Source organism: Salminus brasiliensis, chromosome 8 (assembly GCF_030463535.1).
Source record: "Salminus brasiliensis chromosome 8, fSalBra1.hap2, whole genome shotgun sequence".
Taxonomy (NCBI): Eukaryota; Metazoa; Chordata; class Actinopteri; order Characiformes; family Bryconidae; genus Salminus; species Salminus brasiliensis.
Window position 1 is genome coordinate 1,235,463 of NC_132885.1, and position 24,876 is coordinate 1,260,338.

The 24,876-nt window shown below is 41.6% G+C and overlaps 1 protein-coding gene across 3 annotated transcripts in view; it reads right to left on the reverse strand.

The window, feature by feature from the left end:
- The window catches only part of thsd7ba (thrombospondin, type I, domain containing 7Ba), a 364,279-nt gene that overhangs the window by 146,941 nt on the left and 192,462 nt on the right, over window positions 1-24,876 (reverse strand). For all 3 annotated transcript variants that reach the window (XM_072685348.1, XM_072685346.1, XM_072685347.1), the window contains exon 9: window positions 14,478-14,678. In XM_072685348.1, the coding sequence (XP_072541449.1) occupies window positions 14,478-14,678 (201 nt within the window). The remainder of the gene's footprint in view (window positions 1-14,477; window positions 14,679-24,876) is intronic.

The following is a 24,876-nucleotide window of genomic DNA, read 5'->3' on the forward strand; positions in this document are numbered from 1 at the left end:
CTCTTCTTCTAGGCCTTGCTTCCTCTCAGTGGTTGTTCTTCATGCTCTTAGAGAGCTTTTTTCTGACGCTGTCTCTCTCAGTGGCACTCATTAAGGGAATGGCACCACATTTCTCTAAAGCTGCCTGACTATTGGAAAAAGTGCTATACAGATCAAATTGAATTGAACTGGGTTGAATAGTCTGCCGTCCCTCTGCTCCGCAGCTCGGTCAGTGTGGACGCGAGGCCCTAGCAGAAGCTCCTCCATTAAACTGAGTTGGAATGAGCTGATAAAAGACAAATGGCTGCAACAAGTCTGCATGCTGGCCCTTGCTTTCTCTTCATTGATCTACATGCCACCCTGTCATCCAGCACAGACACCTGGCCAACTGCATTAGCATTTTAATGATGGATACAACAAAAGGCTGGAGAAGATGGGCCAGATACGCTGTTAACGGAGCAGTTGCAACCACTGGATATTGCAATACTCCTGGGTAGGGAGGGAGGAGGGAGGGGTGTTGAAAATAAATAAAAACCCTTATCTGATAGTTATTTTCTGCCGTAGCAGGTCTGTAACCTTGGGAGAGCAAGGCTAACGAATATCAAGAAATGAAAGACTTAATCAGTGACAAGAAGGCCACTGGCCAAGAAAAATAGTCAAATAACTAAGTAAGTAATAAATAAATAAACAAGCGCGTGAACTAATGGCAAGTCCGTCTCATTCCTCACATGTAAAAATTGATTTTCTGGCATGTAGCCACCCCGACGCTGGTTCAAAACTCTATCTATCAGTGCCAGAGGTGCTCAGTTTGACATTAGCCATAATTACACACAGATTCTCAGGGTGATAAGTCCCTGAGCGCCCACTATTACAGGATTAGCCTGAGGTCAGGGGAGATTTGAGATTTGCAATAACAGTCAAATAGAAATTTGCACAAATAAGAAAGAAAGATCTTGCATTTCTCCACAGGGAATGAGACAGGGAGAGAGAGAGAGAGAGAGAGAGAGTAAATCAGAAACAGCAGGACACATTTTAGAGCCTCTATGTGGATTTGTGGCAATGATTAGAAAAGCAAACTAAGTGCATGTTAAATTATCATAATTCATCACTAAATAACCAGAACCGCTCAGGCTCTTGAGGCAGGTTCCAGAGAGAGAGAGACAGCAAGTGGGCTGGAAGCCATCAGACAATAACAAACTCAATGACAGACTTTTATATTCTGTAACCAGTTGCAGCATAAACACATTTCATATCTCCCAATGCGCTTCGTGGTGTGGAGATGCTTAGAAAGCCCTCTCCTAACGACTTAGGAGTAGATCTTTAAAACGAGCAGAGAGAAGCTGTGGACAGTGCAGAAGATTCAAGCTTAGTCCACACCACAGTAGAGGAGATAAACTGCACTTCTGGACAGTTTTGAACACCTGTCCAGCATTTCTTCTGAAATCAAGAGAATTCTATTATATTCTAATATAATCAACATCATGATTAATTAAATATTTGACCTCGATGAATTAATTAATGATTCTGAAAGTTGCTCGAGCTGCTCAGTTGGCTGGAAGCTTGAGTTTCTTCATGTTGCAGACTGGAGGGGGCGGAGTCACATAACTACAAGCAGTACAGTGTTTCTCGAGGAAAAATACTAACATGAGTAATAATTATGTAAATTATAATAAAAATAAAACAAATTAAATAATAATTAAAAAATAAGAAATAAATAAAATAAAAATAAATAAAAATAAGAATAGTGAACAAATATCAAGTTCTGAATATTGAGTTTCATTAATCTTCAATGAATTTCCCAGCCCTAGTTTGCCCCATTTTGCTATAGTAATCAAGCACCACCAAACCACTGCCTACCAACACCCTAGTAACCACTTAGAATACCATAGCAACAACTTAGCAACTCCAAGCACCAAAATGTCTCAGCAACTATTTAGAATACTACAGCAGCCATCTAGCAACACCCTAGCAAGCATTTATGATAGCAACTATTGCAACTACCTACCATAACCAAGCAACACCACCAAGCAACTGCCTAGTAACACCCTAGCAACCAAGTGCAAAACCATGGCAACAGCCTAGAAACTCCCTAGCAAGTATTTAGAATATGCTAGAAACTACCTACTACCTGCTTTAAGCAGATGCTAGGTTTGGCCTTTGCTAGGGTTTCTGCTAGCCAATTGCCTTGTTTTAAAGCAATGCTTGAGTGTTGCCATGGTGTATTTAGTGGTTGCTAGGGTATTCCTAGGTGGTTTTAAGGTAATTGCTGGCATATATGGATACCATAATCTAGCAATACAACTAAACAACACTAAAATATCATAGATTCCAATATCCCAGCAATTACCTTAGAACCACCTAGGAATACCCTAGCAACCACTAGGCTGCTGAGCACTGGCTTAAAACAAGGCCAATGGCTTGCAGAAACCCTAGCAAAGACTAAAATCCACCATGGCCACAACCTAGCATCTGCTTAAAGCAAGGCATTTGGTTAGCAATACCCTAGCAACCACTAAATACACCACGGTGACACCCCAACATCCTCCTAAAACAGGCAATTTACTAGCAGTATCCTAGCAACAATCTACAACTCATGTGTTACAGGCTTAACTGTCCCACTCTGTTCACCCTTGAAACATTTTGTTGATTTCAGTATTCGTCCAAAAGTATGTGGACACCTGCTCCTTCAGCATTCTTCTGAAATCAAGGGTATTATTTATGGAGTTTGTGCCCTTGTCTGTACAGTCTGTACTCTTCTAAGCAGGCCTTACACCTGATGATGGAACATTACTGTGAGGAGGATTTGATTGCACTTAGCAAGGTCAGGTACTGATTTTGGACAAGTAGTTCTGCCACTCCAACTCATCCCAGAGGTAATGGATGTGAGCTCCATCATGTCTCCAGAGAACTTCGCAGACCAATGCTGAGGTCTTCATACCCCTTAGGGTCATGTGCTCACGTGTGCTCCAGTCAGCCGCCTGGTCAGTGCTCTTACACGGGGATGAAAACAAGCTGTGTGTGAACGTCTTTTTCAGAGTCCTGAAATAGATCCGAGCTGGCACTGAAACACAGAGTGACTTGGCCTCTGAGCAGAAGTGCAATCCTACTGAAATATCTCAGCTTTAACAATACACAGCTGAAACACACCTACACAACAGCGCTCCACAAATACAACACTCCAGAAGCCGAGGTTGGCCTGATTGTATGGACTCTGACACGACCACTGCCTGTGATCTCTGTTTAGGTGAAAGAATATAAAGCAGATAGAACAGCAGCAACACTTAGACAGGAGCCTTTCTGACTCAGGCCACCCACACTGCTGAAGACCGGGTTAGGTTGAACCCTTTTGCAGACATTATCGTAGTTTATATATATATATAAATATACACACACACACACACACACACACTGCAAAACAAATATACATACACTAAGTAGTTTTCTTTTCTTATTGTATATAAACCTGGAAAAATACTAACATAAGTAATAATTATGTAAATTCTAATAAAAAATAAAACAAATTAAATAATAATAATAAAAAAGAATTAGAATAGTGAACAAATATCAATTACAGGTTCTGAATGTTGAAAATAATTAATTCTCGATACATTTTCCAGCCCCATTTTGCTACAGTAATCAAGCACCACCAAACAACTGCCTACCAACACCCTAGCAACCACTTAGAATACCATAGCAACAACATAGCAACTCCAAGCACTCAGATTCACACATGGACAAAATCGTTGGTACCCCTCAGTTAATGAACTAAAAACCCACAATGGTCACAGAAATAACTTGAATCTGACAAAAGTAATAATAAATAAAAAATGCTATGAAAATTAACCAATGAAAATCCGACATTGATTTTGAACCATTGCTTCAACAGAATTATTTAAAAAAGTTAAACAGTTAAACATTAAACAGGCCTGGATAGAAATGATGGAACCCCTGAAAGTAATGTGGCCAAAGGGATCAATCAAGGTGTGTCCACTAATTAGCATCACAGGTGTCTACAATCTTGTAATCAGTCAGTGAGTCTCTATATAGGGCTACAGGTAGTCACTGTGCTGTTTGGTGACATGATGTTTACCACACTCAACATGGACCAGAGGAAATGAAGGAAAGAGTTTCAGGAGATTAGAAAGAAAATTATAGACAAGCATGGTAAAGGTTATAAGACCATCTCCAAGCAGCTTGATGTTCCTGTGACTACAGTAACACATGTTATTCAGAAATTTAAGATCCATGAGACTGTATCCAACCTACCTGGACGTGGCCGCAGGAGGAAAATTGAGGAGAAATCAAAGAGACTGATAATACGAACGGTAACAAAAGAGCCCAGAAAAAAACTTCTAAGGAGATCCATGGTCTGCTCTCTAGGAAAACTGTCAGGTTCGCTTGCTCCTTGCCTTGCCCTGGTTCTTAGTACCTTGCTCTTGGTTTCCCCTCTGCTGGTTGATACTCTGCTGGTTTAGGGTTTGGTTTGCCCTTGCCGTTTCCTTCCTGCCCTGTCCTGCTTTTTCGTTCGTCTTATCCCCTTGTCTCTTCTAAGCACTGCTCAGCAGCCTTGGTTTCCTCTACCCAGTGTCGTATTTATTTTTCTGTTGTTCCAAGCGCTGTTTTCCTCCCAGTTCCCTGGTTTGTTATTTTTGCCCAGTCCTGCTTCGTTCGTCATGTTAGATTTAGTTTATAGTTCTGTCCTTTAAATTTCTGCAGCCCTGTGTTATCCTGTATTGTTTATATTCCCTGGTTTGTGTTACCCAGCCCTTTTCCAATAAAGTCTTGCATCATCCCATTCCTGCTAAATAATCCTTTTATGGACATTTTTTTGTTTTATATGTATGTGTACACTGTAAAAAAATAAAAACTGTAAAATTGAGGTGAAATCTCCTCATTAAAACTTAATTTTCACAGTCAGTGTATTGAGAACTTCTCTTAGGTATCCTTGTATGTTTTATGCAATGGTTGACTGCCTGGTCTCAGACAGTAGCTGTACTACTGTCATCAGTACCACCTGTTCATTAATCAGTGCATACAGATCTACACTACATCCGCACAGTCATCAGTACCACCTGTTCATTCAACAAGTGCATACAGATCTACACTACATCCGCACAGTCATCAGTTCCACCTGTTCATTCAATCAGCGTATACAGATCTACACTACATCCGGACAGTCATCAGTAACACCTGTTCATTCGATCACTGTATACAGATCTACACTACATCCGGACAGTCATCAGTACCACTTATACAGTAGACCAGTGCATACAGATCTACACTACATCTGCAGTCTGTATTCTGACCAGGAAGAGAAGGTCAGATCATAGTAACCTGGTCTTCAACAGTCAGTTGCAACTCAGCTGGTGGCAGATCATTTTCTCTCTGATTATTGATCATAACTTCTGAAATAGTCTCTTAGAGAAGATTAGGAACGCTAACTCTAATAAGACAACACCAAAAAATATACACTAAGCAGCCGTAAACCACCTGCCTAATTCAGTGTAGGTCCCCCTCGTTCCATCCAAACAGCTCTGACTCACTGAGGCATGGACTCCACCAGACCCCTGATGCATCCTGTAGTATCTGGACATCTTCAGATGTTAGCAGCAGATACTTTAAGTCCTGTAAGTTATGAAGCAGGACCTTCATGAGCATCATGAAGTAAGTCTTGGGCTCCCATGTCCCTGTCACCGGTTCACCATGCATACCAGGAACACCCTACAAGACCAGCCTGATGTTTTGGAGATGTTCTGACCCAGTCGTCTAGAACATCACAGTTTGGTTCAAGTGTCTCAGACTCTTAATCTTGCCCATTTTTCCTGCTTCAAACCTTTCCTGCTTCATCACCTGCTCATCAGTGTTCTGGATAATGTATTTGTTCAGGTTGGTCAATTAGTAAAGTGAAGGTTCTTCAGACTAAAGACCTTAATTTGATTGAGTCTACAGTTAATAACAACAAAATAACAACATCCTTAAAGGGTTAATGTGAACATCCAGAGCAGGTCCAGAGAGATGGTGATGGTCTGCAGCAGTCAGCAGAAGGTGTTAGGCTTCAACACTAAAGTAAACTCTGTTAAACTCGTTAGTGAACCCAAATACAAAGAGGAGACAGGCTGATGTTAGAGCAGAGTCCAAATTCAGATCTACATGGATTGACTCTGTCTGATATCCCTTAAAGGAATTGTGGGATTGGGAAGGGCAGACAGAGCAGAGAGATGGAATCTGCCACTCCTGCTTTAGCGGGTGAATGGTGGCCATCGCTTGAGGAGGATAAGGGGCAATGAAAAAGTCTAACTTAGAAAGAAAGAGAGTGAGATGCAGAAGGAGATAGTGGAGATAGCATGGTATCGAACTCCGTTGCTCCTCGCTGTTGAAGGTAATTGCACTGCTGGGAGCTCAATGCCTCCGTTGATTTTGATGAAACTGGACAGTCTTTAAACTTCGCTATAAGTGCACTACGTGTTAAAGCACGCTCCTCTCCCTCTTTGTATCCTCCAGATACACCGTTAAGCCTCTCCCAGGCAGCCACCCTTGACCAGAAACGATTCAGGCTGGTCTTTCAAATGAACTTTTTGACAAACCCCCTCCGTTTACTGAATACCGCCTTCACCCCGCCTCGAGGAACTTCACAAAGACATCGCGGGTCGAGGAATTTAAGTCTTTTCTTTTTCCTAATGAGAAGCTGCAAGGGGGAAATGAAATTCAGCTTCAAAACCGGCGTTAAAATGAGTGGTTTCAGCCGGCAGGTCGGCACAGACGGTAAGAGATACAGTACACGCTTACAAAATAAAGTAAAAGGGTGGTAAAGGGGTTCTTTGAGAGATGCCACTGAAGAAGCACTTTTGGTAAATGAGAAGTATGAGGAGTATGAATCTCAGACTGATGGAGAAACTTTATATCATCTGAAGGTTCTTCAAACATTTCAGTTTTAAACAGAGATCTGAGGGGAACCAAACATGGTGGTTCTACTGCATTATCCTAAGAACACTTTGTAGTACCTTTATTTTAGGATGGATGGATGGACGGACAGACAGACATACAGACAGACAATGTAGTTAGACATAGTGTGTATGTCTAACTACATTGTCTGTCTGTATGTCTGTCAGACAGACAGAGACAGTATGATAGACAGAAAGATACAATATGTAGTTAGACAGAGATACTGATGGACAGACAGATACAGTATACAATGAGACAGACAGACACGGACAGACAGACAGACAGAGAGACAGAGACAGTGAGATAGACAGACAGAAAGATACAGTATGTATTTTAGACAGATATACTGATGGACAGAGACAGACAGACAGATAGAGCATGCAATTAGACAGACAGACATATGAACAGACAGACTAACAGATACAGCATACCTATGAGACACAGACAGACAGACAGAAAGACAGTTTGTAGTTAGACAGAGATACTGTTGACAGACAGATAGATTGACAGACAAAGCCAGACAGACAGAGACAGTAAGACAGACAGACAGACAGACGCAGCATGCAAATAGACAGACAGATAGATTTACAGAGATAGACAGACATACAGAGGCAGTGAGATAGACAGACAAAAAGATACAGTATGAAGTTAGACAGTCAGACAGATAGACAGACAGACAGACAGACAGATTATTGATGTGATGATGGCAGGGAAGAGCCACCGAACAAGAGGACGTCTCAGAGATGCTCACTGCTGCAGCATGTAGCTCTCAGTGGCTGGTGGCTAAGTATGGAGCTAGCCCACCTGTGAACAGCAGGGAGGTAATGCCTCCTATAATGGATTCAGCTCAACAAACACCATCACAGTCACTCAGTGAGATCACAGCAACAGATGCAGCTCAATGAAACACATGAAACCAGTGAAAAATGAATAAACTGTATCTATTTATAAAAATAAGCGTATTAGTGCTCAGGTGGCAGTTTGTAGATCATTACAGTGCTCAGTAAGGGGTTAGGGGTATGCAAATCCTGCAAATACAGTTGAGCTGGCACTAAATAAGAGGGTAGTTGGGTCTCTGCGTGTTTGATGGTACACAGCTGAAAACATCAGTATCATTATTTGCATGATTAACTATGAAACTAATTACTGTATGTAAATGTGTAGAAACCGTGCAGCAGAACCGGAACATCTCAGAACATCTAAAGGCTAAAGGAGGAGGAAGCTGCGGTGGGAAGAAGCTGGATATCCAGTAGACTGTGGCTCGGGACACAGGCTTTTACAAACAGTGATCTGAGACCAGCAATACGGGTCAGATCTGCCCTCAAACACAGAGAAAACATGACCGCTCCGGCTGGGCTTCTCGGGCAGAGCAGCACAGGAAAATGACATTTCATCTCTTAGAGTGTCAGACTGCCGAGATCAGACTGCCGAGATCAGACTGCCGAGATCAGACTGCCGAGATCAGCAGAAACCAACCGATATGCTCTCCACATTAGTAGAACCACCTACCCTGTGCTTCCACTCACTGGCCACTTTATTAGAAACCCCTACCTTGTGCTTCCACTCACTGGCCACTTTATTAGAAACCCCTACCTTGTGCTTCCACTCACTGGCCACTTTATTAGAAACCCCTACCTTGTGCTTCCACTCACTGGCCACTTTATTAGAAACCCCTACCTTGTGCTTCCACTCACTGGCCACTTTATTAGAAACCCCTACCTTGTGCTTCCACTCACTGGCCACTTTATTAAAAACACCTACCTTGTGCATCCACTCACTGGCCACTTTATTAGAAACCTCTACCTTGTGCTTCCACTCACTGGCCACTTTATTAGAAACACCTACCTTGTGCTTCCACTCACTGGCCACTTTATTAGAAACCCCTACCTTGTGCTTCCACTCACTGGCCACTTTATTAGAAACCCCTACCTCGTGCTTTCACTCACTGGCCACTTTATTAGAAACCCTACCTTGTGCTTCCAATCACTGGCCACTTTATTAGAAACACCTCCTTGACCACTGAAGAAGATCTAGAGGATGTTTAACACACACTGTGCATCAGATGGGCTACAGAGAGGGGTTTCTAATAAACTGGCCAGGGAGCACTTATTTTATCAGCATATAATCCTATGTTGTAAAACTGAATGAATAAACTGAGTAAACTGAAGCACCGGGACGGTCTCGTGTACCACCCGGATGGCGTTCTTCACTCTGCCGTACCTACACCCTGTCTGAAGGACACAAAGCAGGGAGAACAAGGAGGCGTTCCTCTCCTGAGATCAATTATCTCTGAATCACTGCTAAACTCCTGCAGCACGCAGAAGAAGAACCTACAGTGTGGGAAACACAGGTCCTGAGTGAGGCTCCTCCAAACACACACACACACACACACACACACACACACACACACACACACACACACACACACACTGCTGGAGGTTAAACAACACTACACATGAAAGCCAGAGAAGGCCAGTATAGCCCAGCCTCTCACTGCTGTCATTATGGAAATCAATGGCTGCTTGGATCTCTGCTGCTAATAACTATCATTATCTGGTTCTCTGCTGAACAAATCTGTTTTATCTATAAATAACGACCTAATTAAATTTCTCACATCCATGATGAATTCAGACAAGGCCACTGTTCATCATAACAGCCTTATGGGATAAAGGTCAATGTGAAATGGTGGAAAATAATAAAAACTGACTGGCTTTCATGCCCATCTCTGAACTGATATGAGGAATGGATCTGCCTCTCTTTCCTCTGTCCAAACATCTGGCCACTTTATTAGAAACACCTACCTTGTGCTTCCACTCACTGGCCACTTTATTAGAAACACCTACCTTGTGCTTCCACTAACTGGCCACTTTATTAGAAACCCCTACCTTGTGCTTCCACTCACTGGCCACTTTATTAGAAACACCTACCTTGTGCTTCCGCTTACTGGCCACTTTATTAGAAACCCCTACCTTGTGCTTCCACTCACTGGCCACTTTATTAGAAACCCCTACCTTGTGCTTCCGCTTACTGGCCACTTTATTAGAAACCCCTACCTTGTGCTTCCACTCACTGGCCACTTTATTAGAAACACCTACCTTGTGCTTCCACTCTCTGGCCACTTTATTAGAAACCCCTACCTTGTGCTTCCACTTACTGGCCACTTTATTAGAAACCCCTACCTTGTGCTTCCACTCACTGGCCACTTTATTAGAAACCCCTACCTTGTGCTTCCACTCACTGGCCACTTTATTAGAAACACCTACCTTGTGCTTCCACTCACTGGCCACTTTATTAGAAACCCCTACCTCGTGCTTTCACTTACTGGCCACTTTATTAGAAACAATCTACCTTGTGCTTTCACTCACTGGCCACTTTATTAGAAACCCCTACCTTGTGCTTCCACGTACTGGCCACTTTATTAGAAACACCTACCTTGTGCTTCCACTCACTGGCCACTTTATTAGAAACCCCTACCTCGTGCTTTCACTTACTGGCCACTTTATTAGAAACAATCTACCTCATGCTTTCACTCACTGGCCACTTTATTAGAAACCCCTACCTTGTGCTTCCACTTACTGGCCACTTTATTAGAAACACCTACCTTGTGCTTCCACTCACTGGCCACTTTATTAGAAACATACCTTGTGCCTTTACTTACTGGCCATTTTATTAGAAATGCCTACCTTGTTAATTTGATGCTTCAGCTTCTATAGAAGTCTTTTAAACCCTCGTATCTCCACTCACTTCTACCTGAGGAATGAATGTCAATACATTTCACACCTTTGATCTACTGATTATTTTGACTGATTTATTGAGTAATCAAAGCTTCACGTATGGCTCAGCTCGACCCGCCACCTCTCAAGGTGGTGAGGGATGGTTGAGATGGTGGAATGAGCTGTTCACACGTTTCTAATTGTACTTAAATTTTACTTTGATTTTGGTGATGTTCAGACACAGTGTGATGCCTAATGTATCTACACTATATGTTTACGGACATATTTGTGGACATTCAGGTACTTTAAGTTGCACCCATTGCTGACACAGATGTGCAAATGTACACACACATAGCTTCTAGACCCTGTAGAAAAGTACTGGCAATAGAACAGGACTCTCTGAAGCAAATTAATAAGCATGAAGCTATCAGCACCATGCAGCCTAATGCCAGACATGGGCTAGAGGGGTAGAAAGCCCCCCAGCATTGAGGAGCTGTGGAGCAGTGGAAGAACTGTGTTCTCTGGAATGATGGTGGTGGAGCTCCATCCAGTACTTTTGAATAGGATGATTTGGGGAGTTGTGGATGATGATGTGGGGTGGTGATCATCATCCAACATCCTGACCTCACCAACGCTCTTGTAACTCAATGCAATCAAATCCTCACAGCAAAGTTCCTGCTACATGCTCATATGAGGCTCACCTGGTTGGAAGGTGGGCTAGTGGGTGTGTACATTCCTTATTGGGCTTATCAAATTTGTACAGTCCACCATCATTTTAAAGCCTTTCTGTTCGTTTTGTGTTTGCTTGTGTTCGTCGAGTCGGTGTGCTCTGGCTTTTACTGTTGGAGCGCCCACTTACCGGACAAACTGGAATTCCAGGGGGAAAATCCGCACTGCTTCTGTGCTGAAAGCTCAGTGAAGTCGGTCTGGGGCACGGGGCTCTGTCTTACACCCTGCTTACTCCCAGCTCACGATGCTCATTGCTATCTTACACCCTGCCAACAGTCTATCTTCACGCCTTCAGTCTACATCGTTTAAACAGCAGCGCTGGTTGCGAATATATCTACTACGCTGATGGTTGCGTTTGTCCCGAAATTAGGTGTGTTCAGGTCAATGGCATAGAAAACAACCTAAGCCAACGCCAACAGTCAGACGTTCGTTTGTTGCCTGGCTCTGAGACACACTGATTGGTTTATTACTGCACAAATTTATTATGCCCAAAAAAAAAAAAAAATGCACTCGAGTACATGACTTTTTTGTATGTTTCGAGTCACGCAAGGCGAACTTTTCCCATCGTTACCATAGCAAAGCCACACTGACACGCCCCCTAAATCAAACTATGCATTGCATGGTTAATGGCTCGCCTAAGGATTGCACAAAATAGGGCCCATCGAAGCCAAAAGTGGCCGCCATATCGTAAACAAAATTTGCAACCTGAGCAATGGAGACCAGAGACTCTTTGGTAGACCCGCCCATTTTTCTGGGAGAAGGGGGCGGGTCTACCAAATAGTCTCTGGTTTCTATTGCACAGGTTGCAAATTTTGTTTACGATATGGCGGCCAGTTTTGGCTTAATTTCTATACAAAGGAAGGGAACGGTCCTAATTAGCTTCCTCTCAGTATTAGCCACACTTGCATTTTCCCACAAACCTTAGTTTTATGTCTTATGTACCATGTGCTCGCTGCTGGGGTACATACTATAAGAGAGGAAGGCTCCTTAATAAAGGGAGATGTACAACATACTGTTGATTATGAACACAGTGAACAGCTGCCATCATACAAATAAAGCATAAACAGCAGATATCCCCTTCCAATCGCCGTGGACCACCCGAGCACTTCAGACAGTCCATAATATGGTAATAATACACACGTAATATAGACTGTACAGATAATCTTAAATAGTTAGTATCAAAACTTGAAAGTCACTGCTGAGGCACAATATGCCCTCATTACCTACTTTTAATAAAGCCCCTGTAGACAAGCAGCAAAGTGTGCTCCAGCTTGGAGCTTCATCATGTGCCATTTTTTTTTCCCCGAAATGCCCTGAGCACCTGCTCTCGCACATCCGTGTCAATTCTCATCAGGCTCCTTCATTAGCTAACTGGTTTCGATCCTTCCCGGCCTCCTTAATAAACCTACACGTAATCTATTGTGACAGAATAATAAAACATGCAAAAAAGATGCAATTAGGTTTATAGGCTGTAGAGATGAGCAATTACACCCTCGCTCAAGCCCTTATCAACTTCACAATGCCACCCATTCCATCTACCTGCCAACTTCCTCATAAATTACAGGCACTATAAACAGTAACAGGACAGAGTGGCGCTACAACTGGGCCAGGCGGCACATTCCCTAAACTATCCCGCTGCAGCGAGGCGTCCCGAGCAGCCTAGTTTCCCTCCAAATCCCAGTTTCTGACTAGAGGAATAGGCTGTGATATACAGTGGAGGAGTGTTGGAGGGGAGAGTGACTCCTCTTGGCACATGTAAAAGTACTTTCAGGCTTTTTCTTTCAGGTGTAAGAGACCAGGCACCTCTTCAGCGGCCTAAAAAGAGCTGTAATACCCGCTGGGACGTTCCAGGATAACAGCACAGCACTTTCCTGATGTTCAACAACTCTGGCTGTGTTCACCTGAACACAGCTGCACTGACCCAAATCCGATTTTCTGCTGAAATGTGATGTTTTGTCAGTGTTGAGTATTCACATTCACGTCAGCTCTGAGATCAGGTGGACGTATTCACCAGTTCATGGCCATGGTGACTGAAATCAGATCAGTCTGATTATAATTTGCTAACACTGATTCATACTGGATTTAACTCACTCCACAATTATTACTGTCAGACTGAAACAACTACACACACTGCAGATTCATACTGGATGAAAATCTCCCAACAACCATTACTGTCACACTATACAATTTAAATACACTGCAGATTCATACTGGATTAAAATCACACCATAATTATTATTTTCAGACTGTAAAAACAACATTATTGGCAAACTATCAAATTGATACACACTGCAGATTTATACATGGATTAAAATCACCCAACAACCATTACTGTCAGGTTATAACATTTAAACAAATCGCAGATTCATACTGGATTAAAAGCCATTCATGACCATTACTGTCAGACTGTACAAAATACACCCACTGCAGATTCATACTGGATTTAACTCACTCTACAATTATTACTGTCAGACTGAAACAACTGCATACACTTCAGATTCATACTGGATTAAAGTAACTCACCATTACCGTAAAACTATCAAATTTATACACACTGCAGATTCATACTGGATTAAAACCACCCCACAACCATTACTATCAGAATAAGAATGTAAATACACTGCAGATTCATACTGGATTAAAATCACCCCACAACCATTACTGTCAGACTATACAATTTAAACCCACTGCAGATTCATACTGGATTAAAAGCCATTCATAACCATTACTGTCAGACTGTACAAAATACACCCACTGCAAATTCATACTGGATTAAAAACACTCCACAGTTATTACTGTCAGACTGAAACAACTACACACACTTCAGATTCATACTGGATTAAAATAACTCACTATTACCGTAAAACTATCAAATTGATATACACTGCAGATTCATACTGGATAAAAACCACCCAACAACCATTACTGTGAGATTATAGAATTTAAATACACTGCAGATTCATACTGGATTAAAAAACAGCCGTAATTATTAGTGTCAGACTGTACAAAATACACACCTTGCAGATTCATACTGGATCATCATCTACAGATCGCTTAAATTACAGCCCCATGAAAAAGCACTCAAAACAAATCTACTAAAGAATTTTACAGTACCTTGAGAGTTGACACAGACCACAGTTTGGGTTCTGGTGCCGGATCCACAGGTTCCTTCCTTGGGCACACACACCCCCTCTGCCTCCACACGCCACCCGAAACACACCGGATCCTCACAGGGAATGGCCTCCAGGAAGTGCGGGCAGCTCTCTGTGCTTCTGGATGCTTCGCCCAGCACCTGCCTCCTCCTCTGCTTGAAGCCTGCGGAGACAAGAAGGTTACAGTGAAAACAGAACAGTCCTCAGCCTCAGCCCTGAACAGTGAAACACTGCATATACATTTAAAACAATGGGTAGTCCAGCAGATCTGCTGCCGAGTCCTCTTCTAACCAGCTCTGATAGAATTCTAATCAGTGTGGTATGGAAGGCAGGTAAGCAGGATGCAGGACCAGCCAGCCCCTCCACCAGTACTTGATGGCGATGGTCAAAAGCCGATCTGCACCAAGAGCCCTTCCAGCTTCAAGTACGGCTCGGCTCGACCCGCCATCCTTTAAGATCCACGGAAGACGAGCGTCCAGACTTTTTACTGTCCTGCACCGAAGTGGTGGAACGAACTTCCCCTGGGTGTCCGAACAGCAGAGTCCAACGCTCGCTGTCCTCAAACCCAGACTGAAGACCCTCCTCTTCTGAGAGGACTTGGGTGAAGAGTAGAGTATTATGGTCTCCATATTGACTTGTGTTTAGTAGAGTCTAAGATTAGAGGAGCTTTGAATTGTAGTCTATTTAAACTAGCTGAGGTTCTTAAGTAAAAAACAAAGCACTTTTGTAAGTCGTTCTGGAGAAAAGTGTCTGCTAAATGCTGTGAATGTATATTTACAAAGTGCAATGGAAAAGCAACTGAAATGAAAAAAGCTCTCAGAGAAATTCTACAGATTCAAAAATCCATTTGACCTCTTTAGCTGCTTAACAACAAGTACGTTTAAACAATGAGCTCCATGAGTGGACACTTGACCACATACTTCATACACAGACATTTGCAGACTGGCCCTTCCAACCGCAGCTCAGGTGGAAATATAACTATATGCGAATTAAATTTCATTGAATTGAATTAGATATGATGAAGCAGGTTCTTCAGGGGGTTTCTGGAAGCCCCAGTGGATAGAAGGAAAAGTGGAGGAGCTCTAATTCTCATGAACTGTTAGCACTGGAAGTTCTCCCCAGGCACTGCAGCATCCAGACATCCAGCCTATACACTCTTGTACATCCTCACACACTTAATGACAACTTTCACACTCAAACATTTAACCATATATTGAGTGAAGTTGAACAAGAAACAAACTACAAAAAAAAACAAATGGTAACACTTTATTTTATTATAATAATTGGTAATAATTGGACATCAGAACTTGATAGGAATATTATAATATTCCTGATAATGGATATTATCAGAAATATCCATTACAGTTTATATGGTATTTGAATGATAAGATAATATTACACAGTAAAAAAGTGGTCAGTCTGACTTTGCAGTAACTGATGCAGTAACCTGATTACTGAGCGTTTTGAGAGTTAACTCAACTGATTCAATACTGTATAAAACGTTCAGTCCGTGGCTCCTCCTCCCTCCCCCATCACATGACGTCCCCAAACCGGGAGGCTATTGACAATAGAGCGCTGAGCCCTTGTTGGGATTTCAACTTATGACCTCCTCACACTTGCTGAGCAGCAGTTAGACCGTAGGGCCGGTCTAGAGCTGTAAAATTGCACTCCATAAAAACCCAGTTCTGAGTAAATTTGAGTAAATTTACCTTCCCTTTATTCTCAGACTCAGAAATGTACACAGCTTCACAGCTCAAGAGTGGAGCGACTGTCTAACTGTCCGCTTCTCAGAAGACTCATTAAGGGGATCATAAGTTCAAATCCCATTGACACCACAGACATCCATGGTCAGGAGTCTGAAAATAGGAAGGCCTCTCCCATCATGTTGTAGGAGGTGCTCTAACCTGCAGATGGGAATAAAGAGTAAACAGACTGAGGGGGCGGAGCGGTTTCAGCTGCCGCTCATTTACTGATGATTTTGAGGATCAACTCAGTATGGATTGATCTAATGGACTTTACACTTTAGTATATTCATAATTTCAGATATATCAAATATCATTTTACATATAATGAATATTCATAAATATTAATAATGAGTTCTGATGTCCAATCATTTGAATAACCACACAATCTTACAGCAAACCGCTAAAAAACACACAAAGTTACCATTTGTTTTCTATGTTTTTTTTTTATTTCACTCAATATATGAATAAATCCTTTAGTGTGAACGATGTCATAAGTGTGTAAGGATGTACAAGAGTGTGTAGGCAGGATGTCAGGATGCCGCTGTGCCTGAGGGAGAAATTCTTACTGCAAAAAAAAGAGACAAAGAATTGTGAAGAACTCCTCCACTTTTCCGTCAATCCACTGGGGTTTGCAGAAAAGCCTGAAGAACCTGCTTTATTCAATTCAATGCAATTTATTCCCATATAGTGATATTTACAACTGAGCCGTGACTGTTAAGCCCAGTCTGATGAAGTCTAGGCTTGTAAATGCCCTTTGTGTATAAGCAGAAACTGTTAAGATGAAGAGGAGAAAACAATCCAATCCAATTCAGAGTCAAATAGATTTTTAATACAGTGTGGTGTGTTTGATGGTATAGCATTTAAACAAGCGTTGCTTCTGTGGAGAAAGTGGCGATAGATGATACAGTATCTCAGAATAAGCCACATTAACTTCAGACACTATTTCAAATCCTAATCTGCATCTAATCAAACAATTTATCAATATATCTGTGGATAAAGAGCCCTTTGAGCTTTAAGTCTGGCTCAGTTTGACTCACTATCCCTCAAGGTGGTGAGGAATGGTCGAGATGGTGGAACGAGTCGTTCACAAGCTTCTAATTGTACTTAAATATCTTAATCTAATGCTAGGCTGTAGGTGGGCCAATAGAGGGGTAGACAGACCCCCAGCATTGAGCCGTGGAGCAGTGGAGGAGCTGTGTTCTCTGGAATGATGGTGGTGGAGCTCCATCTAATACTTTTGGAACGAACTGGGAAGTTGGGGACGAGGTGTGGTGGTGATCATCTAGCATCCTGACCTCAATTATGCTCTTGTCCTTGTATTACTAAATAATCTAACATCTTATTAGTATTAGTGAAATCTGATTTCATTAAAAAAAAAAAACAATGAATAAGCAGGTGTCCCAAAACTTTTGTCCAAATAGCATATTACCGACCTTAGAAATAAACTCTGACCAAAACAACAATCCTAGAGACTCACGTCTTACTGCAGAGTTCTGGAAGAAACAGTGATTCAGGCATTCTGCTGCAGCGCTGTTTGATCAGCCTTTGCTCTTCAGTAATTCTCCAACGCTTTGACATTAATATTTCATAATTTGGCTGATGTTCAAACAGCTTTCTCTAGACAGTCCCACTGTACTGTATTATGTTATACAGCTGTACCAGTGAGGAGCAAGAGCAGTGTTTAACAAAAGCTGAATGGACACTTTGGTACAGAATATCCTTTTGATGTTACATCAAACACTGTTGGTGTATTTGTGTCTTATCGATCACTCAGGTAACTGGACTGTCCGGCAGAAGAACATCAGTGTGAAGACCTTCATCAGCTAATGAGTGGTGGAAGATTGCTCTACATGAAAAAAACACAAGTCCAGTAACCTTGATGTACTACACTCTTAACAGTAACAGTAAGTTTGAGCGATGCTATAAAACAGGGGTCTTCAAATCTGGACCTTGAACCCAGTTCCCAGTCCTGGACTTTGTCCTTATTGGAAGTTAAGGGAACAGTTAATGTGACTGAATGGCCATGTAGTGTTACACCCATCAGGGATTGCAAAATCCAGGACTGGAGGCTTCAATGTCCAGATTTGAAGACCTCCACCATAGAATAACTCGCTTTTAATAAACTTTTAGTTTCCATTAGGAACCATGTTTGTGAAGAGTGTGAAGAACCTTTAACTTGGCTTCTGGGTCTCTTATAAAAAATCTGCACAAAGAACCATTTAATTAGTCAAACCATTTAAATGGTTGTTTGAGTTTTTGAGTATTTTTTTTTTGCATAAAGACCCATTGAAGTAAAGGTTTAAAGGTTCTAATGGTTCATTGATCATTTATGTTTTAGGCACAATTCTAAGAACATCTATTGTTGAGAATCTTAAAAGTGTAGTTTCTCCAGACATATCATTTGCAAAAATAGTATGCTGTATGCTTCCACCAGAAGATACTTTAAGCAATCAAAAAAAGTTGTTCTTTAGGATCTAGCAAAGAAGTGGTTCCCTCCTACTGTTAAGTAGGTTTAGCTTATGACTACCGGTTCCATCTAGAGGTTGTTCCTCAGGATCTATTGGATGTTCATTTGTTGAGTATTAGTTCCTTTTAGAGGTTCCTCCTCCCTTATGTTCTTAGGAAGGTTTTCATTTTGAGTTTCAGTTTCTGTCAATGGTTCTTAATTCCTACAAAAAAATACAAAAAGGAAGGGTTCTTTAAACCTTCTTTAGTAGGTTTTACATAGAGCTGAGCAATACGACGATATTTTATCATATTGTCATAAATTTTATTATGGTGATAACAATAAACTTTTCTAATCATATAGAGGAGACTGTTAGTGCTTAATAAACACTGATCAGCTGCAGGTTTCATTACTAACAGTGTAATTAGACTGGGTTCATCAGATGAAGATCAGATGAAGATGTTGAGTAGAAATGGATCTGAATAGTAGTTTATAAGAATCTGTAGATACCGATGCATTTAGTCTGTGATTTACATGTATCGTGATAAAAAAACGATTCATGTGTCTTTAAATATTGTGATATAGTATTTTTACCATATCGCTCAGCCCTAGTTCTAAATACATCGTATTCATAGTCATGGTTATTTAATAAAGCAAAGGTGGTTCTCCTAATTGTTTGTACCACTCAAAGAACCCCTTTGAAGTACCTTTACAACTCGGCTCCAAAGACAGAATCAACCCTAATCTTAATAAAAGAGCCAAATGGTTCATCAATCAAATCATAACCAGGAAAACACAGCCCTCATTCTGAAAATATGGAAACGCTAAGATGACTGATGAGCTGCATTTCTTGTCTTTCTTGGCCCAACTCTGCTAATTGTGGGAACATTAAATAAGTATTTGTGTGTTTGCCAATGATCTACTATCCTCCACTCTGCTTCTTCTATCCACATGGTCTGTGAGTTGACTTTGCCAAGACTACTGCTGTTGTTACGGTTGTTCCCACCTCATCTTCTGAGATTTTACCCTCATTGAATCTTGCTTATTGTTGTTCTTGCTTGACATAAAGGAAGGCAGATAGCACCCGGGCCATGACCCAACATATTTTTCAAACTGGGGCCAAAAAAATTCAATTGAACCAATCAGAGCACTCTCAGAAAGCCATGCCAAACTCTCAAAGGGCTCTGGGAGCAGACTGAAGGCAGTGTTTGTGTAGTGTCAGCTGTGCAGATCACAGTGAGTGACTGCTATGAAAGGAAAGTGTGAAGGAATGAATGGAGTGATGTATAATAACGATTTCTTGAAATTAAAGCACTTTGTGGGACTCTGCAGCTGTGGACTGACTAACACCAAATACTCACAGCCTCTGCAAGAGCTATACTATAGCATCTCTCAATAAACCTGTTCATGAACCGCAACAAAGGATATCTTAGCAAGTGGAATAATCACTTTAAATGTAATCTAAATAATTAGAGATTAGTTATTAACTTCACTTATTTGTTTTATGTTACACTTTATCTCCTAAAGGTGACTTATTCTATTAGCAGATATTTTAGCAGATATAAAACATAACATAATTTAACTTTTGTCATTAAATGCTCCCTAATACAAGCAAAATGACCTGCCAGTTGAGTTGTTTGTACAGCATATTAAAAATGAGATTTAAAAAGATTGCCAATATATAATTTTTTGCAATGTATCAAGGACACTTTTTCCCTAATTCCCATAGTCACCGACCCTACTGAGTCTGAGGAGCTTGAGGCTGGTGGTAATGATGCCTGGTCCCTCATTATGATTATTGCCCATCATTACAAACAGTCTATTTAGTCTGCTTGTGATTAGGTGCTGCTGCCTGCCTAGCCTTTGGTCCAGGCTCTCCCGCTGTGTTGACACATTAATATTTACCACAGTCTCCCTAACCCCATTCATTTTTTCTTTCCTTTCTGTTTTCTGTCCCAATACTGCCCGACCCAGCTCTTCACCACCCTGCTGCCCCCTGCTGCAGTGCTGTAATACTTTGGATTCTCATGCTGATGCATTCACAGCACTCTTGATATTCATAACTGTGCAACTGACTATTTAAAATGCATGTACTTTTACATTAACACTGAGCATGTGTCCTACACTCACTCATACTCTCACAACTCTCACATTAGACACAGCTCTTCATTATTTAACTCTTTCTGTCCAATTATTCGTATTGTTCTGTATTCGTTTTTATAACTGGCATAGTTCGCAGATCTAAAGTAATTCATAAGTCCAGACTAAAATTGTGTAGTCCAGCCAGGGTTCACAGACTAAAACAAGAATACTGCAAGTAAAACTGTCAACTTTCAATCCCAGTTGGAATCATGGCGTATTACAGTATGATTTAACCGGGTCTACTATTGAATTCTATGTCTGCTGTTGATTTTTATTCATATTTGAGTCATGTCAAACTGGTTTTAATGTAAGCTGCAGTATTTCTTCACCTTCAACCAACAAGGTATGCTTGGGTCAAAGCATGCGTCCACCTGCTGAGTAGACTGTTATGTACAACTGCACCCTTTGGAATCTCAGTCATTTTAACCTCACACACATATCTATTTTATATTTTTTATTTAAGGTTTGATTTGATTTTTGATATTTGTAAAAATGTCTTGGTTCTTGGCTAACTGTATTGTGCAAAGGATGGTTCTTGTAGCAGTGCCACAGAGAAACCACTTCTGATTGAGAGATTTTGAGTGGATTATATTTACACAATACAGACATTGTATGTCCAAAAGACACATATTGCTGACACAGATGTGCAGATGCACATACACAGCTTGTCTAGTCCATGTAGAAAAGTACTGCCAATAGAATGTATAAAAAGGTATCGACCTTCAAATGCATTTGCATCATAATAGTGTGAGTGAAGAGTGGACGCAGCCAAAAAATTGTCTCATTCCCAAACAAACATTCAATAAAACTTCCAAAAGATCTGCTGCTGTCCCTATGATATTACCAAAAGCGAACAACAAAATAATAAATATTGTACGCTCAGTGTGCATACAGGCTAACTCTGATGCCTAGTTTTATGACACTGTACTGAAATTGTTTCACCCTAAAGCCCCTTACAATTCGACCACTGAGGCTAACCCTCATCTGTATCCGAATTCCAGGTTTCCTTTACAGAGATCCGGGTCTGAGCCTCTTTTCAGCAAGCCAAAGGGGACAGTGGTGGGAAAAACACCCTCAGACCGAGAAGAAGAAGCCTTGTGAGTAATATAATAAGCTCAAGCTGATCTGATATCAGCTATTTCGACTCAGAAGCAGTTCCGATCCTTTGTTTTTAACGCTGTGTAAAACCAGCTTCAACATTGAGCTACTCGGATCGGCTTGAAAAGTCTCTTAAAAACATTTCTATCCAGAATGAAGTATGACAAGACCCATTCCCAAACAAACATTCAATAAAACTTCCAAAAGATCTGCTGCTGTCCCCATTATATTTCCAAAAACGAACAACAATATAATACATAATGTACGCCCAGTGTGCATACAGGATTAAAGCTGCCGGCTGTCGGCCAGTGCACCCAGATGTCTGGTTTTATGACGCTGTACTGAAATTGTTACACCCTAAAGCCCCTTACAATTCGACCACTGAGGCTAACCCTCATCTGTATCCGAATTCCAGGTTTCCCCAGGTTTTTATTTCAGCTCTGTGCTTCAGCACGCAATCCCCCCCTGCCCGAGGTCCTCTCGGCCTCCCGCTGCTCTGCAGGGAGCCCTGACTCCACACTGCTGGGAACCTTGCCGAGTCCACCAAGCAGAGATCTGAGCCTTTCAAATAATCAGTACCGCCTGCAGCCTCCTGCTCTCCTGCTGCAAAGCAACAAGCTGGAAGCCCCCCTAATACATCAACGTCGAGTAGCCGAAGGGGGGGCTGGGAAATCACAAGTAGGTAAAACACCCAGCTTCCCAGCTCCTCTCTCAGCCCTGCTTCCCTTAATAAATTGGAGGGAATGAGAAAGATGGCAGAGCCCTGTGCTGCATCTCGAGCGCCAGCACAGAAGCCTGTGAAGTGTCCTGGAAGCTGCCAGATTTCTGCCTGTTTCTCTAGAAGGTTTTCTAGAAGCCTCACAGAAACGCAGAAAACGAATTCAATTCTTCGGCTCAACGTCAACAGCTGCAGCTATTTAAGTAGATCAATCTATGCTACGACTGGTGTCTCCTAAGCCGGAGGTTACTGCAGCACCTGTATCTTCAGGTACCTTAAATCACCGCTTGCATGGGTTTGAAGTCGCTCTGGAGAACAGCATCTGCTTAAAACGTGTAAATGCAGGCGTAATGTAATGTTGAGGCCTATGCTAAGCTATGCTCGCACTACAGAGTTTTGTCTGAACTCTTCCAACTGTGTGCCAATCAGATCTGAGCCATTAAAAACACCATATAAATATTCTATATTTGTATTATATATAAATATAAAACTTCTGGGTCTGGTTCTGGGTCTAAACAATTCGAAATAACCTCAGTCTTGGTCATTATTACGTCTGTACAGCATGTAAACATTGCCTTGGTATAATTACAACTATTTATTGCAACTAAATTATTGCAATATATGGACAAAAGTATTGGGACACCTGCTCATTCATTGTTTCTTTTGAAATCCAGGCTATTTAAAAAGAGTATCTCCTGCTTTTGTTGGAGGAACCGTCTCGACTGTCCAGGGAAAAAAACATTGCTGCGAGGATTATTGTCCAGGGAAAAAAACATTGCTGCGAGGATTATTTTATTTTGTTAAACAGAGCCTCTTATTTGCCCCTTAATTTAAAAATCAATCGTTAACATTTGTAGCAAAGATGTGCAGCTTGTTTGTGAATTTTATACAATTTTAATCTCGTTCAGAAACTTAAACTTCTTTGCTAAAAGTGTTTTGGGCTCCGCTCTCCACTACTGCATTAAAGCGAAGTAGGCCACTGGACACGGCTTTGCTGTAGCTTTATTTCTGCTATATATTATTCCTGTCATAATAATACGTGAGGAGGGTGTTTTTTTTTTAGTCCTCCTCCCGCTGGCTGTGTCGCTGTAGTGGTGTGTTACAGGAGACCGTCAGGTCCAGACTGTAGCCTACAGCAGCCTTCACACTCATCACTCTTCCACCGGCAACACCGGCCCAGTCCCACCGCGCCACACCAGCAAATTACAGCCACTAATCATTCTCAAGCAGAGCCCCCCCAAACACCCTCACACAGAGAACACACACCACTCTCCCTCACACACACACACACACATACATGTGTATGCATGCATTCCTTACCGGGAGGTGTGCCTCAGGTTGAAAAACACACACACGCACACGCACACTTACACTAACACACTCACAGATACACACCTCTTCTACCAGCTATGCCAGCCTTGGGGCCGACATACACACACACTCTTGCACACAACCACACGTTATTTACCAGTGCAGTACCCGAGCAGTCTTTTACACACACACACACACGACTGTTTATCTGAGTGCTTCTACGCAAGAAATAATAAATAAACAAATAAATATAAATAAAGAATCAAATAAGCAACCATGACAAACCAAAAATAAACAACCCGTTGTGATTGTTGTGTGTGAGTGTGTTGGCTTAAAGTCCCAGAGAAAACAGTGTGAAATATTAAAGATGTTTGTGTTATTCTAAAATAGCGTGTTAAATTATACATCCAGCAAAGTCTGAAAAAATAATCCAGAGGAATCTGATGATCAAGGTTGATTGATGGCCTTCTGCCCAACACTGCCAGTCTGATACACTGCAGAGCTGAACCCAGCAGAACGAGGAGCGCGAAGGACGAAATGACTGAAACAGGTTCTTCTACATGTGGAGGTGGTGCTGCACACTCTTAGAAAAGTGGTTCTTTAAGGGTTCTTTATTAAATAGAATTCAATTCAACTCAACAAGCTTATTCATTCCTAACAGATCCTTTACAGAGAGCCGGGTCCGAGCCTCTTTTCAGCAAGCCAGAGGGGACAGTGGCAGGAAAAACTCAGAAGAAGAAGCCTTGAGAGTAATATAAAAAGCTCAAGCTGATCTGATATCAGCTATTTTAACCCAGACCCAGTTCCGATCCTTTGTTTTTATCGCTGTGTACAACTAGCTTCAACATTGAGCTACTCGGACCGGCTTAAGAAAGTCTCCATTAAACCATTATATCCAGAA